At 39.6% G+C, this 16,860-nt stretch overlaps 1 protein-coding gene across 6 annotated transcripts in view; it reads left to right on the top strand.

Annotated features, from left to right (window-relative positions):
- The window catches only part of WDR17 (WD repeat domain 17), a 120,171-nt gene that overhangs the window by 76,941 nt on the left and 26,370 nt on the right, over positions 1-16,860 (top strand). For all 6 annotated transcript variants that reach the window (XR_005553862.1, XM_039320647.1, XM_039320645.1 and 3 more), the window contains 3 exons: positions 4,571-4,703; positions 5,316-5,407; positions 5,917-6,016. Coding sequence is in view for 5 of the 6 variants with exons in the window: in XM_039320647.1 (XP_039176581.1) it covers positions 4,571-4,703; positions 5,316-5,407; positions 5,917-6,016 (325 nt within the window). In the remaining variant the exon portion in view is untranslated. The remainder of the gene's footprint in view (positions 1-4,570; positions 4,704-5,315; positions 5,408-5,916; positions 6,017-16,860) is intronic.

The following is a 16,860-nucleotide window of genomic DNA, read 5'->3' as shown; positions in this document are numbered from 1 at the left end:
GGATTGAAGCAGAACTGCGTGAAATGGGCCATCTCCAACCAAGTTGCCTCTCCTTCCTTCCTTTTTGTCTTCCTTCCCTCCCTTCCTCCCCCACTCCATTCCTTCCTCCCACCCTCCGTTCCTCCCTCAGTTCCTCCCTCCCTTTTTTCCCTCCCTCCTTCCCACCTCCCTTCCTCCTTCCGTTTCTTCCTTCCACTGTTCGCTCCTTCGCCTTCTCATCTCTTTCCTTCTTGCGCGCTGAGGAAGGGGTGATGAGAGGGGGAGAGATTGCCAGAGTGCTATCCCACATGAGTGGGCGGGAGCTGTCCCAGTGAAAGGAAAGCCTCATGGCTGCAAGGCTGTAGGTGCTGGTAGGAGGGGTGGCGGCGCTGATCTACATACAACCTGGTTGTGTCCATCAAAGCCAGAATGAGCTCCATGGGGCACCCACCCCACCTTATGGATGCACCCACAAGCGGAATCTGGTGTCCCTGCTGGCTGCCTTGCCCCGCAGGCTGACTTCACCCAGGATGCCAGCACTGGTCGTCTCCTGTGCGCACACCCGAGGGACAGGACAGAGGCGGTGGGGTAGCTCCTTGCTGATTCCAGGGCTGCTCCATGGAACCTTTTTTCCTTTCTTCCTTCTCTCCTTCTCATCTTTCCTTCCTCCGCACTCAGGAAGGGGTGATGGGAGGGGGAGAGATTGCCAGTGCTGCCGGGCTGTTCAGTCCATCAAAGCCAAAACATGCTCAGCCTTAGCCCTGGAACCAGCAAGAAGCTGCCCCATTGCCTCTGTCCCACTCCCCAGGTGCGCGCACAGGAGACAGCCAGTGCCAGCATCCTGGGTGAAGTCAGTTTGCAGGGCAAAACAGCCAGCAAGGATGCTGGACTCCGCTTGGGCATGTACCCAGGGGCAGGGCTGCCTCGTCGATCTAAGTCTGAGCGCATTCTGGCTTTGATGGGTGCAACCAGGTTGTAGATCAGTGCCCAGTTGGCCTGGGCCAGGCCAAGGTGCGGCAGGCTGGTCTTTTACTGTTTCCAGAGCAGGTCCCCGGGCCAGACAGAACCACATATCGGGCCGGATGCAGCCTATGGGCCTTGTGTTTGACATGTCTGAATTATAGGGAATGTTATGGCAAGAAAAGATCCTGCATGGAATGTATTATCCTCAGAGATTTGAAATTGAGTAACCCTTCAAATGGCTGTAAAGGGCTGAGGCACTGATCATAACAGCAAAAGAACAGGCACTAAGTATAAGATCCATAGAAGCAACATCTACCAAACTATACAGAACCTGAAGTGCAGACTATGCAGAGATGTCTCAGAGATATTTCAATACATAATGGCAGGATAAAAGATGAAGATAGGAACAGTATACACTGAATGGCACAACCAAGTAGTTGGCATTATATACAGGAACATCTTCACAATGTATGGCCTAGAGCGAGGTCCTCAACCTCTGGGCCACAGCCAACTACCGGGCCATGGCCCAACTACCGGGCCATGGCCCAACTACCGGGCCATGGCCCATTCAGAAGTAGGCTGCCAAAGCAGGTGAATGTGCACATGTCTGTGTGCACATGTGTGCCCACCACTAGCACAAATGGCGCTATTGCTCTCACCCACTGCTCACATGGAACCATCCACTCTTCCTCCCAACTGGTCCGCAAAGCTGGAAAGTTGGAGACTACTACTGGGGTAGACTCTCCCAAGTCCAGGTGGGAAATTGCACAGACTGTCATTGAGAACAAAAAGGCTAAAATCCTGTGGGACTTCCAGATCCATACCAACAGGTACATATTGGCCAATCAACTAGGCATCATAGAATAGACATGGAGCATAACACAGTTGTGGTGATAGGCCTGAAGGTGGAACTAGAGAGGCTTTGGAAAGGGAAGGCCAACGTGCTCCCACTAGTGATAGGAGCCCTTGGGACTATAACTTCTAAGCTTCAGGAGACCCCAGGAACAACACCAGAGCACTCTGTCTAAAGTACAATGCTAGGAACAGTAAAATATGGCATAGGATCCTCAAAATCCCAGACCCTCTGGTAGAGGATCCAAGATTGAACAATACACACACCAATCATAGTGGTGAGAAGCGAATATATATAATTCCATTCTAAAAGTTATTAGGAAAAGGACTGAAGGTGAAAGTACAGATATTATAATGTATATACAGCCATGTGAAAAAGAAAGTACACCCTCTTACAGTTCTATAGTTTTACGTATCAGGCCATAGTAAAAATCATCCGATCCTTAGAAGTTCTTAAAACTTGGTAAATACAACCTCAGATGAACAGCAACACATAACATATTACACCATGTCATCATTTATTTTACAAAAAGAAAGCCAAAATGAAGAAACCATGTTGAAAGCCTAAATACACCTTTACTGCTTCCATAGGTATGAAGAGGCTAAGTAGCAGCCAACTGCTGCTAATCAAGTGCCCTTGATCAATTGATCATCAGCAAGTGTGACTATCTCTATAAAAGCTGAAGTTTTAGAAGTTTACTGGTCTCCAGCATTGAGGTATATATTAACACAATACCAAAGAGGAAAGACATCAGCAATGATCTTAGAGAAGCAATTATTGCTGCCCATCAGTCTAAGAAGGGTCATAAAGCCATTTCCAAACAATTTAAAGTCCATCATTCTACATGTAGTGAGGAAGATTATTCACAAGTAGACAGTTGCCAATCTTCCCAGGAATGGATGTACTAGCAAATTTATCCCAAGGTCCGACCATGCAGTGCTCAGAGAAATTGCAAAAAATCCAAGAGTTACATCTCAGACTCTATAGGCCTCAGTTAGCATGTTAAAGTTCATGACAGTAGAAAGAGAAAAAGGCTGAATAAATGTGATTTCTTTGGAAGGATTGCCAGGAGATGGCCTCTTCTCTCTAAAAAGATAAACAAACATGGCAGCAGGGCTTAGGTTTGCAAAGTTGCATCTGAACAAATTCAAGACTTCTGGAATACTGTTCTTTACACAGATGAGACCAAAGATGTTAGGCTAATTGCACAATTCCAAGTTTGGTGAAAATCAAACACAATCAGCACAATCATGCTAATCATCAAGAATGGTATGGATGGGTGATGATTTAGGCTTATTTGCAACTACAAGACCTGGGCACCTTGCAGTCACTGAGTCAACCATGAACTTGTCTGTATACCAAAGTATTTTAAAGTCAAATGTGAGGCCATCTTTTTGACATCAAAAGCTTGGCTAACATTGCTTCATGCAACAGGATAATGATCCCAAGCACACCATCTGCTATTCAACAGAATGGCTGAAAAAGAAAAGAATCAAGGTGTTGCAGTGGCCCAGTCAAAGTCCAGATCTCAACGCAATTGAAATGCTGTGGCGGGACGTCCTGTGGCTGTGCATAAACAAATGCCCCCAAACTTCAATGAGTTGAAGCAATATTGTAAAGAAGAATGGGCCAAAATTCCTCCACAACAATGTGAGAGAGTGAAAAAGTCATACAGAAAACAATTCATGCTATTGCTGCTAAAGGTGATATCAATGATATCATAGTGTAATAAATCAGGTATTGTTATTCATCTGAGATTGTGTTTTTTAAAACTGATAAGGACCAGATGATTTTTAATATGTAAATTAAAGAACTCAGAGAGGGTGTGTTTCTTTTTCACATAACTGTAAAAATGTGTAATTATAGTAGGAAATTTTTACTGTTCAGAAAAAAATATATAGTTAGAAAAACAAAGAGTGGCTTAAATGATAAAAAGATGGCAGGAGCTCTCTATGAAGAAATTGTCGTTGGAAATTTTCAATTTAAGGAAAAGAAGTTGATGTAATAGAAGTTTATTTTTTAAAGAATGCATGATTTGGAGAAAGTGAGATATAAATGTATCGAGGGCTTTTTTTCTCATAGAACGCCCAGAACGGAGTTCCGGCACCTTTTTTGGATGGACCCTTGTAGGGTAGGCAAGGCAGGTTGTATGACATGTGTGAGTTCCGGCACCTTTTTTTTTTTTAGAAAAAAAGCACTGAATGTATCTATTTTAAACATTATAATGTCAACATTATATACTGAAGCTGATAATGATTCAGAATAAATAAGAAATATTCTTTTCATTCAGCTACAGTTAAAATGTAGAATTCAGTTTCTGAATGCTGCATATGGTGACCACTACGAACTTAAATAACTTCAGAAGTAGACAAATCTATGAAGAATTTAAGGATTAAATACATTTTACCTGTTGGTACCAGTGATTTGTGGATTTTCTTATAAATGTTGGACTTGCAATTGAAACAGTAAAAAGTAATTGATGATATGATCTTGGGACAACACTGATTTGTCATTAAAAAGCAATTTGCAGTGTCACATAAAATGTTTTTCACAAGCCTATGTTCTTTAAAACAATATTAATGAAAATAATTTTAATTAGAATTTCTATGTTTTAAAATCACGTTTTGAAAAAGAATAGGACACATTTGAGAAGATAGGAAAGTTATAGCAATTTATATAAAAATTTCAAGTTCTGCAGATGAATAGATCTAATATTAAACATTAATATTAAACTGAAATGAAAATAAAAAAGTCATTTACTTTTGATTTGATTAGGAGAGCTGACCAATTAATTCAGGAAGAAAATGATGAAGTTATTCCATACTGCATAGCTATTGGTGATGTGAAGAAGCTTGTTACATTTTTCATTTCAAGTGGTCAACTTAAAGAAGCTCTCTTAGTTGCACAGGTACTATTTCATGTGCTTATCATAAGTTAATAAATATTATACATCCTACCATAAGATAAAACTTTAATGATACACTATTTACCTATAGATTCTGGCATTTTTCTTATAGGAAAACTTTAGCATACTGTATAAGAAATACTGTATTTGAATAAATTATCTAAATAAATAATTGAAAAATAAACTGAGCATGTAGCACAACTAAAATAATATTTATTAAAACAATACTTGATTCAGAACATATTGGTATTAAAACTAATAGTAAAACTGTTTTCTACGGTAGCGGCTAACCTGATTTGCAAAGTTAATTATAGATAGAATTATCCTGTATTAATCTTAGAAATTGTCACTATGGAGTTTTAGCTATTTCATTATAAATACGGCAAGTGAAATAATGCTGTTAGGTTGGGACAAGATCTCAGAATGCCAAATATTTAAGTTCAGCATTTATTTGAGTATCTATATAGGCTATAAAATAAAACTTGAGAATTTGGGTTAATAATATCATTGTATTGTGATAATATTTTCAGTAAATTGGTGTCTCCCTACCTCTAACTGCTGCTAAGAGTTATACTGAATAATTTATTAGTTTTAACTCATACTATTTTATTCCAGGCAGCATGTGAAGGAAATGTGAAAGCATTTCAGAGTTCAGCAGCAGATGAGTCAGAATATTTTGAAGGGAATAGCATAGAAAATTACAATGAGTAAGTTTATACAGAAAATAGAAAATGCATTTTTCATGTATTTTTATCTTGGTTATAGATTGAAAAACATTGTATAATAATGGGTCAGTTAAATAATAAAATAAAACATTTTCTTTATACTGTCTGAACAGAATGTTTATAAAACAATATTTTCAGTGTTAATTGTATGCTAATTGTCCTTATGTTTGTTTTGGTTAAAGTTGAAAAATGTAAAAGTAGCTCTTTTAAAAAATGTTTATAGATTGACAGATTAAGACTTTACTTGTCAATTAATCAGTCCAAGAATAAAATGAAATTCAAGTTGAAACGGTTACCACATTGACGATACTTGTGTGCCACTGATAGAATTTAGACAGACAGATAGATTTTGTGGATTTGGTTAAAGAGTTTAAGCAAAATGTTGGAACAATCAGAGAAAGATAAAGTAATCAGTGGATTTAGGAAATTTTAAAGTGGAAAAACTTGGCCTATTTTTGACTGTAAATATTAAAATCATTTCTTTCCTATAGTCTTCGACATAAAGTCAGTAAAGAACTTGCTGAGTGGTATTTTCAGGATGGCTGTGCAGTGCTGGCTGCTTGTTGTCATTTAGCTGTTGAGAATATTGAGGTAAATGATTTTCTTTTTTTCAGAAATAGAAAAGTACTTGCTTTTCTCAATATTTGTACACTTTCAATTTAATAAGACAATGTTGTTCCTTTTAAATTGTTGTTACATCCCAAAGGTATTCAGGATGTTAACCATGGACAATATAAAAGTATATATAAAAGATTAAACCCAGGTTGGTAGATAATTATTTCCAAGTCACCTTTTGTAGGAATAAACACACAGTTACTGTTATAGGGATTAGTACTTTAAAGGCAGACATCTCTCTCTGATCAACTTTTCATACAGGCTTTTCATTGTTGCATGATACTGCACATGGATCATACTACTGTCAGATAAATATGTGCTTGTCCTACAAATGTTTGTAAAATTTGTAAAACCACAGGCAGAAGTAAGGGGAGCAGAAGCGGAAGTATGGGGCATTTTGTAGGAAAGGTGCAGTCCCATTTTAAATGTTGTTAGCTAATTAAGGATGCTTGACATACACTCTGAAGATGAAAGTCTCACATCCATTTCCTAATGGGGATTGATTACCACCTCATTAAAAACAGTCAAACAGTGAGGAATTTGGTGAGGCTGATCATCAGTATTATCAGAAGGGAATGGGATTTATTTTTTTTGCAATGTTCTGCATTAAACATTTTATATATGTGTAGCGAAGCTGTCTGAGAGTGTTTGCAGGAGCTTGGTTGGGAAGGGAGAGATTGGGACAGCTGCTGCTGGCTTTGGGTGTGGCCGGTGTGGCTGGAGGAGAAGATAGAAAAGAGAAGGAGAGGAGGGGGGGCAGTTGCAGTTCGTCAGGTGAAAGTAAAGGGACTGGAAGTTTTATTTGTTTTCTTCGTAAGGAGGATATTTTAAACAGAGGCTAGAGGGGGAGAGAGAGTGGAGTTTTATGGCTTCCTTCATGAGGAGGATATCTCAAACGGAGGCAAGAGAGAGATTGTGTGGAGAAGAGTTGGCAGAGACTCCTAGCCTTAGATTTTAATAATAAAGATAAAGGTGGGGGGAGGGTTTTGACGCTGTAACCTGATTGAAGGAGAAGCAACAGAAAGAGAGGAGAGACTGGTGGTGGCTATAGCTGCTGCAAAGCCTGGAAACTATTTGGACTGTGACTATCACTGCTGCCACAGGTTCTAAGACATTGTGGGGGAGTTGCCCAGGAGGACGAGCTACTGCTACATCACACTGACTGTTGTTGTTTCTACTACTGTCTGGATCCGGGGTTTTCCTCCATCCCATTTGACTCTGAATGATCGCTGAGGAATCTCTTATTTCTGCTGCTTTATCGGACTGTTGGATATCATCGTAGCATTGACTATTGTGACTGGTTACTTTCGTTCCTGGAAGCCCCCCCGGACGACAAGAGCCTGCTACCTACTAATTCTGCATGGGCTCCGGCTGGAAGAGATATCATATCAACCCCTAATGCACACTACTGCAGGGTTAAATAAAGGGAGACGGGGCTGGGAGGGCCTGGTTTTTTTGCGGCCTCTGAGGAGGTAACGCTACACATGGGGGCTCGTCTGGGATTTCCTGCCTGGCCCCTCCCCTAAGTAAGGAAGTGTTAGTATTGTGTAGGGATATGAGCCAGGAGAACAATATGGACTCTAATGCAGCCACCAGGTGGTATGAGGAGCAGAATAGTGAAGTGAAGACAAGTGTAGTAGTGAAGGTCCCTGGTAATGTTTGGTCAGAGGAGCGAATTTTACAGACATTAAGGGGCGTTGTTCCAGACCAAAGGGTATATGTGATAAATATGAGGGTAAATGAGGATTCCCCCCATTTTTATGTACTGCTAGAATGGAAACAGAGCGTCCCAGAGTGTTTTGAGGTTCAAAGTCTGCAAGTAACAGAAGATACCAGGGTCGGGGTAATTTTTCTCACTGTATGGGGCATACCTTTGACCAAACCACTAGGCCAGAAGAAAGAGACGTGTGTTTCCCTATCTACGGGGGTAGCAGGAATAGGGGCTACCCAAGTGGGGGGAAATTTGGTTTCCATCCAAAATCCGACTGGAGGTTGCTGTACAGGGGCCGGATATAGGAAATTGCGTATTTTTTCAGGGACGCAACCGGTACCAGAAGGAGAAGAGGAATACGAAGCCTGGATGGAGCAGGCAATACAAGCAGTTGAGGAGTGGGATATACCGGATACCCAGAAAAGACAATGGGTTAGAACTTAAAGGGCCCTGCTGCAGAGGCCATTAGAAGTTTTAACATTGGGTCAGAGACAGTTTACTGTGTGTGACTACCTCTCTTTGTTGCATGATGAGTTTGGGTCAGTTGAGACGGTATCTAGTTTACTGTTCCAGTTAGAACATATGTATCAGAAGAGGGGTGAGAAGCTGTCTGAATATATAAGGCGCCTGAATAGATTATTATATCAGGTAGTGGAGAAGGGGGGATTGGACCCAGCTGGGGTGGAACAGGCCAGGATAGAACAACTCTCCCGGGGTGCTTTGGCTTTGGACCCTGTCTGGAGCCAAATAAAGGTTGAAGCTAGAGGGAATGCCTGGGGATATCACGAGCTTATAAGGAGGGTACGGGCAACCGAGGCTGTGGAGGAGGCTAAGGGAGTGACAGCTGAATTGCCAATAGGACAGCCCTTAGGCCCAGGAGTGAGAGAGGTAAGGAGGAGGATGACTGGATAACCACGATGCAAACCCAGATACAGGAGTTAACCAAGATGATAGCCTCTTGGTCAACAGTGGGTGGCCCACCCTTGCATGGAGGTCGGGTTGGAATAACCAATGGGAGGATGGGCCCACCCACCTGGGATAATAATCCAGTGAGATCAGTGGTCTGTTATAATTGTGGGGACATGGGGCATTATAAGCGCGTATGTCCAAAATCGTATAGAAGATCAGAGACCCCAGTGCATTCGGGAAATTGTCAAGGGCCCTGGGTGAAGGAGCTAGCTGGGCGCCTGGTGATATCAGTCAGCCCTGGTGAGAGAGGGTTTTCTTGGGAATCCTCAGCAGAAATGAGAGTAATGGGGGTATCCTCTCAGATAAGAAACCCCCATCCCCTTGAACTGGCAGAGGCTAAAGCCATGGCTCCTCAGCAGTTGGTGGACCCCTCCCTGGTGGTGCCGGTGCAGGTGGAGGGTATTTATACTAAGGCTCTTTTGGATTCAGGTGCGCAGGTGACGTTGTTATGTAGGGATTTTTATGATAAGTATTTGATGCATATACCCATACAGGAGTTGGGTGATTTGAATATCTGTGGTATTAGTACTGAAAAATTTCCCTATGATGGATGTTTAGCTATACAGCTGACGTTTGGGCCCTCTGTTGCTGGGCATACGGAGACCTTGGATACCTTGGCTATCGTATGTGCTCGCCCCCGGGAGTTAGTCAGGGTTCATTGATTGTGGGGACTAATACTAGTTTAATTAGACGGTTACTTGCCCCAGTCATTCCATTAGGGAAGGGCCCGATAGTGGGGAATGTTCATCCTGTGCTGCAGACAGTATGTCAGGGTTTGATGCGGGAGCAGCAGGGCCCTGCAGAAGGAGTGGGGCGGTTATGGAAATTGGATAAGAGAAAGAGGGTAATACAACCTGGGGAAGTGGTGTGCCTGAGAGCTTCTGTTAAGTTAGATTGGGAGCAGCCTGGGCCGTATCTCATTCTTGAGTCTGGCCCGAGGGGACAGAATGGTGGAGTGGAATTGATTCCAGAGGTAATCTCCATGCGGGTATTGAAGCAGGAAAAGGGGCAGATCTCAGTTGGAGTTCGGAATATCACAGGCCTCCCGGTGCGGCTGAAGGATCGGATGTTGTTGGGGCAGGTGAGCCCAGCTACTCCAATTGAGTCTCTGGATGGCAAGGGAGAGATGGAGGGAGAGGTTTCGATGGATCAGTTTTATCTTAGGAATACCCAACTTCCTCCTGAGTGGCGAGAGAGAGTGAGGGATCAGCGTTGGAGGTGGAGGCATTTATTCTCGAGAGATGATTTTGATGTAGACTGCGCTAGGAGTGCCAAACCTGAAATCCGACTGAGGGAGGATAAACCCTTTAGGGAAAGGTCCCGGCAGATCCCTTTGAGTGACTTAGATGATCTTCGGGAGCACCTAGCAGAGTTAAAAAGGACTGGGGTCATTAGGGAGTCTCGAAGTTCTTATGCTTCCCCTATAGTGGTGGTCCGAAAGAATAACGGGACCCTAAGGATGTGTATAGATTATCGTACCCTTAACCGGAGGACCATCCCTGACCAGTATACAACTCCTTGGATAGAGGATGCTTTGCAGTGTTTGTCAGAGGCAAAATGGTTCAGTGTGTTAGATTTAAGGAGTGGTTACCATCAGATCCCCATGCATCCAGAGGATAGGGAGAAAACTGCATTCATCTGCCCATTGGGATTTTATGAATTCAATCGAATGCCACAAGGGTTGTCAGGGCCCCCAGCAACTTTTCAAAGGCTTATGGAACGGACAGTGGGGGACATGAACTTGATAGAGGTGTTGGTCTATTTAGATGACATCATTGTCTTTGGGGAGACACTTGAGCAGCATGAGGAGCGTTTAGAGAAGGTATTGACAAGGCTTCAGGAGGAGGGGCTGAAATTGTCGTTAGAAAAATGTCAATTTTATCAGCCATCTGTCACCTATATAGGGCATGTCGTTTCGGCCGAGGGAGTGGCAACAGACCCCGCTAAACCTGAGGCCGTGATTTCTTGGCCTAGGCTCCAGAGTGTCACTAAATTGTGGTCGTTTCTGGGGTTTTGTTCATACTATCGGAGATTTGCGGAAAGGTTTGCTAAGATAGCTCGCCCGTTTAATGAGTTGTTAAAAAATGAAGAGGTAGGAATTCTTCCGGTGGATTAGCGCTGGCGATGGCGGCTACTTTGTAGCCATCCTCCTGAGAAAGCGTTAGAACCGCAGAGAACAGCAGGCATCAGCTGTTCCGCGGCTCAAAACCTCCTTCCCAGGCAAAGGGAGGGAGGGGAGTATCACCTGAATAGAGGTAGAGCCTCTGAGACCCCCAAGGAAGTTTTCTTTTGGGGGTGAAAAGAGTGCTCCCACGGAGTTCAGGTTGTCTCCGCTTCTCAGCTGTCTTTGTCCCTTGGGGACAAAGCAAGACGCTGCTCCCACCTCCGGGCTTAAAGAAATCGGGTGAGTTATTTTAAAAGCGGACAGAGCTGGATAAAGGATTTTATTTTTATTTTTTTGATCTTATTTGGACTTTAAGCTTAAAGATTGATTTTTACTTCCCTTTTTTTCTTTTTTCTTTTATCGAGGGAAAGTAAAATGGCGATTGGAAAGTTTTTTTTTTTTTGAAGGGAGCGGAACGGAACGGATTAGATCGTTTTTAAAGGTTTTTTCAAGCTGGATTTGTGTTTTAGGAAGATTATTTTCCCTCTCTGTCAAACTTTTTTTTGTTATTTCTTTAAGGGATTTTTTTTTGTATTTTTTCTATTTTTCTTTTTAAGAAGGAGGAAAGAAGAAACAAAACTTTTCTTTTTGAAAATGGCTTCAAGGCGGCAAGTAACATATACAGTACCCAAGGTGGCTTCCTCTCCTGCGATTTTACCAGCACAACAACCTAAAGCTACACCACCACCTTCCCCTCCTCTGCCATCAGTAACGGTAAAAGATATGGAAGATATAATGGGAAATGCTATATCTCAAATTAGAGGGGAAGTGAAAGAGCTTTTAGCGGAAAATAACATTATTTTGAGGCAAGATATAGTTATGGCTCTAAAAGGACTTGCTTCTGTGGTTGAGAAGCTGGATTCTCGAGTGGAAGAAGTGGCAGATAAGGTGGAGGTTTTGGAGGATAAATTTGAAGGCATGGAAAAAAAGATGGAAATTTCACAAGATGATATTGTTATGTCTCAATATAGAGAAATGGAGTTTGCTTTAAGAATCAGGGGGCTGAGAGAAGACATGCAACAAGATCTGAGAGAGATTGTAGCAAATGATTTTGCTGTGATTCTGGACAGAGAAAAAGAGGCAATATCTAGGGAAATTGAAAAAATATTTAGAGTCAACTCCTGGGTTGCAAAGCAAAGAAATCTGCCAAGAGATGTGGTAATTTATTTTGGGAAAAGATCTCTGCGTAATGAAATTATACAAGCTTTTTATAATAAGAGGTTTCAGATTGCTGCACAAGATGTTATAATTCTAAAGGAGATTCCATCTAAAATTTTAAGAAGAAGAAAAGAGTTTGCCTTCTTAGCTGATGAACTTAAAAAAAGGTTGATGCATTCAGATGGGAGATTCCGATTGGTATAGTGGTGAGTCATGCGGGGACGCGTTACAGACTTAATACTGTTTCTAAAGCAAAGAAGTTTTATATGTCAGTCCTGGGAGCACGCTCATCACCACCTATGATGATGAAAGTTTTGGATGGCAAGGAGGTAGAACAGCAGTCTGAAGAAGTAGTATTGATGGAAGCTGGAAAACTACAGGCTGAGTGGTTGCAACAAGCAGGGATGAAAGAGCAAAGAATGACTCGGGCAGCCCATAGACGTAAGGAAAAAGAACAACAGAAGAAAGATGTTAAAGAAGTTTTACAAGAATCTGTTTCTGAGCCTGTGGGAGGAGCAAGACCCAAGAGTTCTGCGGTACATTCTTCAATGGCAGATCTTCAAGCAGTCTTCTCTAGGCTTTTGGTCAAGGGAGATGGTAAAGCTCCTGACATGGAATGCTAATGGCCTCAATTCCCCTCAAAAGAGAAAGAAAATATTTCACTATTTAAAGCAATATAACAATGATATTATTTGTTTGCAGGAAACACATATTATTTCTAAGGATCAAAAATATTTAGTTAATACCCGATTGGGATCTCATTTTGCATCTTTTGCTCTTGGGAAAAAAGGGGGTGTAGTTATTTATGTTAAGCAAAATTTATCTCCCTGATCCTCAAGGGAGATATGTTATGATTGAAGTGGGACTGTATGGCAAGAAAGTACTTATAGTAGGTTTGTATGCACCAAACCAACAACAGGAACAATTTTATAGACTGTTACATCAAAAATTAACTTTGCTGGACTATAGATCTGTTATATTAATGGGAGACTGGAATGGTGTTTTAGATACACAAAGAGATAAAAAAGGATCTTCTACTTCTTTCAAACAGGCTAAATTACCTTTTTTTGATTTGAAAGAGGACTGGGAGTTGCGAGACTATTGGCGTGAACACAATTTGGAGGAGAAAGACTTCACCTTCTCGGACAGACATCAATCTTTTTCAAGAATTGATTCTTTTTTTATTACAACGGACTTATATTTTAGGGTAAAGAATGCTAAGATTTTTCCTAGAACACTGACGGATCATAGTCCAATCTGGATGGAATTGGTTAATGAAAAAGAGGAGAGGAGATCCTGGAGGATAAATGAAAATTTATTTAGACAAGAAAAGAATGTTCAGAAATTAAAGGAGCAATTAAAGGAATATTTTGCTTTAAATATGTATAAGGGAACTTCAATGCCAATGGTTTGGGATGCAGGTAAAGCTTATATGCGGGGGGTCTTGATACAAATGAACAAGGTTTGTAGACAGAAGCAGGTGCAGAAACGTAAGGAGTTGGAAGATGAGATTAAATTAAAAGAAAAAGCTTTAATTTTGAATCCTACAGATGAGAAGATTAAAGAATCTATAAAATTGTTTAAATCACAATTTAACATGTTGATGGCTGATCAAACTGCAACCAACTTATTGTACATGAAACATAATACATTTTGAAATGCTAATAAACCAGGGAGATGGTTGGCTTATCAATTGCGAAAGAAGCAGAGGTTGAGAACTATAGATAAAATAAATTATAATGGTAAATTGGTATATCAGAAGGAGCTGATTAAGAAATCTTTTTTAGATTACTATAAAAAATTATATATGGGAACGAAAGTACAGGCTTCAGATATAGATGAATACATACAAGATGCTCACTTCCCTAAATTAACAGAAGATCAGAAACAAGAAATTAATGGTTTGATTACCATCGAGGAAATTGAGATAGTAATTAAAGAATTAAAATTAGGTAAAGCACTGGGTACTGATGGATTGACATCTATTTATTATAAAACCTTGGTAGAAGAGTTGAAACAACCTTTAAGGGAACTTTTTAACAATATATTACAGGGTTCAGAGACCGCCTTGTCATGGGGCAGAGCTTTCATATCTTTGATTCCAAAAGAAGATCAAGATCTCACTTTACCAAAGAGTTATAGACCCATATCTCTTTTGAATGTAGATTATAAGATTTTTTCGAAAATTCTAGCTAATAGACTTATGAGGGTGTTAAATCAATTAATACATATGGATCAAACGGGTTTTATAACTGGAAGGTATATGAAGAATAATGTTAGACAAATTATTAATTTAATAGAATATTTGGATAAAAACAACCAAGTTTCTGCAGGATTGATATTTTTAGATGCTGAAAAAGCTTTTGATCAGTTAAATTGGCAATTTATGTTAAGATTAATTGAGGAAATGAATTTTGGAGAAAAAATTTTACAAGCTCTTCGTGTTATTTATCAAAAACAAACGGCACAACTTATAGTTAATGGAGGTTTGTCAGAGGTGTTTTCAATTGAGAGGGGGACTAGACAGGGTTGTCCACTGTCACCATTGCTGTTTGTTTTAACTTTGGAAATTTTGCTGATTAAAATTCGGGAATCACAGAAAATAAAAGGAATAGAAGTCAATAAAAAAGAATATAAATTAAGGGCTTTTGCAGATGATTTGGTTGTTACTTTATCCCAACCAACTCATTCTGTAATGGAGTTGTTACAACTGATATATCAGTATGGACAAGTTTCGGGTTTTAAAATTAATAATAATAAGACTAAAATATTGCTTAAAAACATGACCAATTTGGATAAGGAGACTTTAGTTAGGTTGACAGATTTTGAGGTTGTTAATAAGGTAAAATATTTGGGGGTTATTTTATCTGCCTCCAATGCAAAATTGTATAAAAATAATTATGAAAGGCTGTGGGTTAAAATACAAAAGGATTTGGAAAATTGGAAGAAGCTGCAATTATCCCTACTGGGGAGAATTGCAGCGATTAAAATGAATGTTTTGCCAAAGTTTCTCTTTTTATTTCAAATGATACCTATTTTAAAGAATGAGGCCAACTTAAATGAATGGCAGAAAGGTATCAATAAATTTATCTGGGCAGGGAAAAAACCAAGAGTAAAACTTAAAATTATACAAGATATTCGTGAGAGAGGTGGACTCAAGGTACCGAACCTGAAATTGTATTATGATGTTGTGGTGTTAACATTAATTAGTGATTGGGTTAACTTAACAAATGTAGATGTACTCCTTCTGGAGGGATGGGATTTACTTTTTGGATGGCATGCCTATTTAATTTTTAATAAAAAGGTTGATAGGGTTTTTAAGTCTCATATTTTAAGAACTTCTTTACTTTGGGTTTGGAAGAAATATTATAGAAGTGACTCTAGAATTCCATTATGGGCTATCCCATGGCATGCGATAGAAGGGATAAGGAGAGGAGTTAAGATTGATAGTATCTCTTATATACAATTACTTAGATGGGATGGTAAAAATTGGCAATTAAAATCTATGGAAGATTTAATACATGATTTAATGATTTAATATCATTTATTCATGGTTTCAGTATAGACAATTATTGGAAAGGTGGAAGATAGATTGCAAGGTGGGTTTGCTTAGAGAGGATGAGAATAAAACAAATAAAAGATCAAAGACGAACCCATATTAAAAGAATTTATGGGGTGTTAGTGGAATTGGATTCAGAAGCAGAACTAGTTAAAGATTGTATGGTTAAATGGGCACAAAATTTTGACGAATTGGTTCCATTAGATACTTGGGAGATTATTTGGGTGAGGAATGTCAAATTTACACAAGCCCAAAATTTATGGGAAAACTTTTATAAAATGTTTTACAGATGGTACCTTGATCCACAAAAAATGTCTCGTATGTATTTAAACTCGCAGCCTAAATGTTGGAGATGTGGTTGCTTGGACGCCACTTATTATCATATTTGGTGGTTATGCAAAAACATAAAAGCTTTTTGGATTAAGATATGGTGGAATATTCAAAGAATTTTTAAAAGAAGGATAAAATTTACTCCACAATTGTTTTTGTTGGGTATTGTTTCCGATTGTGACAGTAAAGAAACTATATTAATGTTAAATCTAATTACAGCAGCTAGGTTGTTAGTAGGGCAATGTTGGAAGAAGGAATCTTTGCCTACTTTGCAAGAATGGTTTCTTAAAGTTTCTTATTTAGCGGAAATGGCAAAGATTTCGGCTTTCTTGAAAGATCAATCGCAAGAGAAGTACCTTTTGGTATGGAAAAGATGGATAAATTTTATACAGTACAAGTATGATATAAAAAAATATTATTTAGCTTTTGAATAATTTATATTCAAAGTTTAAAATATTTTTTAGATATTTTTTCTTTTTTTTCTATTTTTTTTTCTTTCTTCTTCTTTTTCTTGTTTCTTTTCTTTTTCTCTTTCTGTTTTTTAAATATTGGTGTTAAAATATTTTATGATTTGTTTAATTATTGTAACCAAATTTGTATATGGTTTATTTGTGTTTAAAATTTTTTCTTCTAATTTTAATTAAGCCTGTATTCAGCTCTGGGAAGGTTGGGGGAGGGATGGGGTGGGTTGGGAGGGTTTGGGGAAGGGAACTTTTTTGTAAATTTTAAAAATTTTCAATAAAAAAAAAATAAAAAATGAAGAGGTAGATAACACAGTGGGTTGTTCAAATCAAATCCATAACCCTAGGGGGCCCAGGAGGTCACAAGAATCTATTCAGGCAGAATGGACTGAGCATTGTGAACAGGCTTTTGACCAGCTGAAGCAAAGGCTTACGAACACCCCAGTCTTGGCTTATGCCGACCCCAAT

This window comes from Crotalus tigris, unplaced genomic scaffold, assembly GCF_016545835.1.
Source record: "Crotalus tigris isolate CLP2741 ecotype Arizona unplaced genomic scaffold, ASM1654583v1 scf7180000023675.2660513, whole genome shotgun sequence".
NCBI lineage: Eukaryota > Metazoa > Chordata > Lepidosauria > Squamata > Viperidae > Crotalus > Crotalus tigris.
The sequence above is the reverse complement of the archived record's forward strand: the minus strand, read 5'-3'. Positions and strand labels throughout refer to the sequence as shown.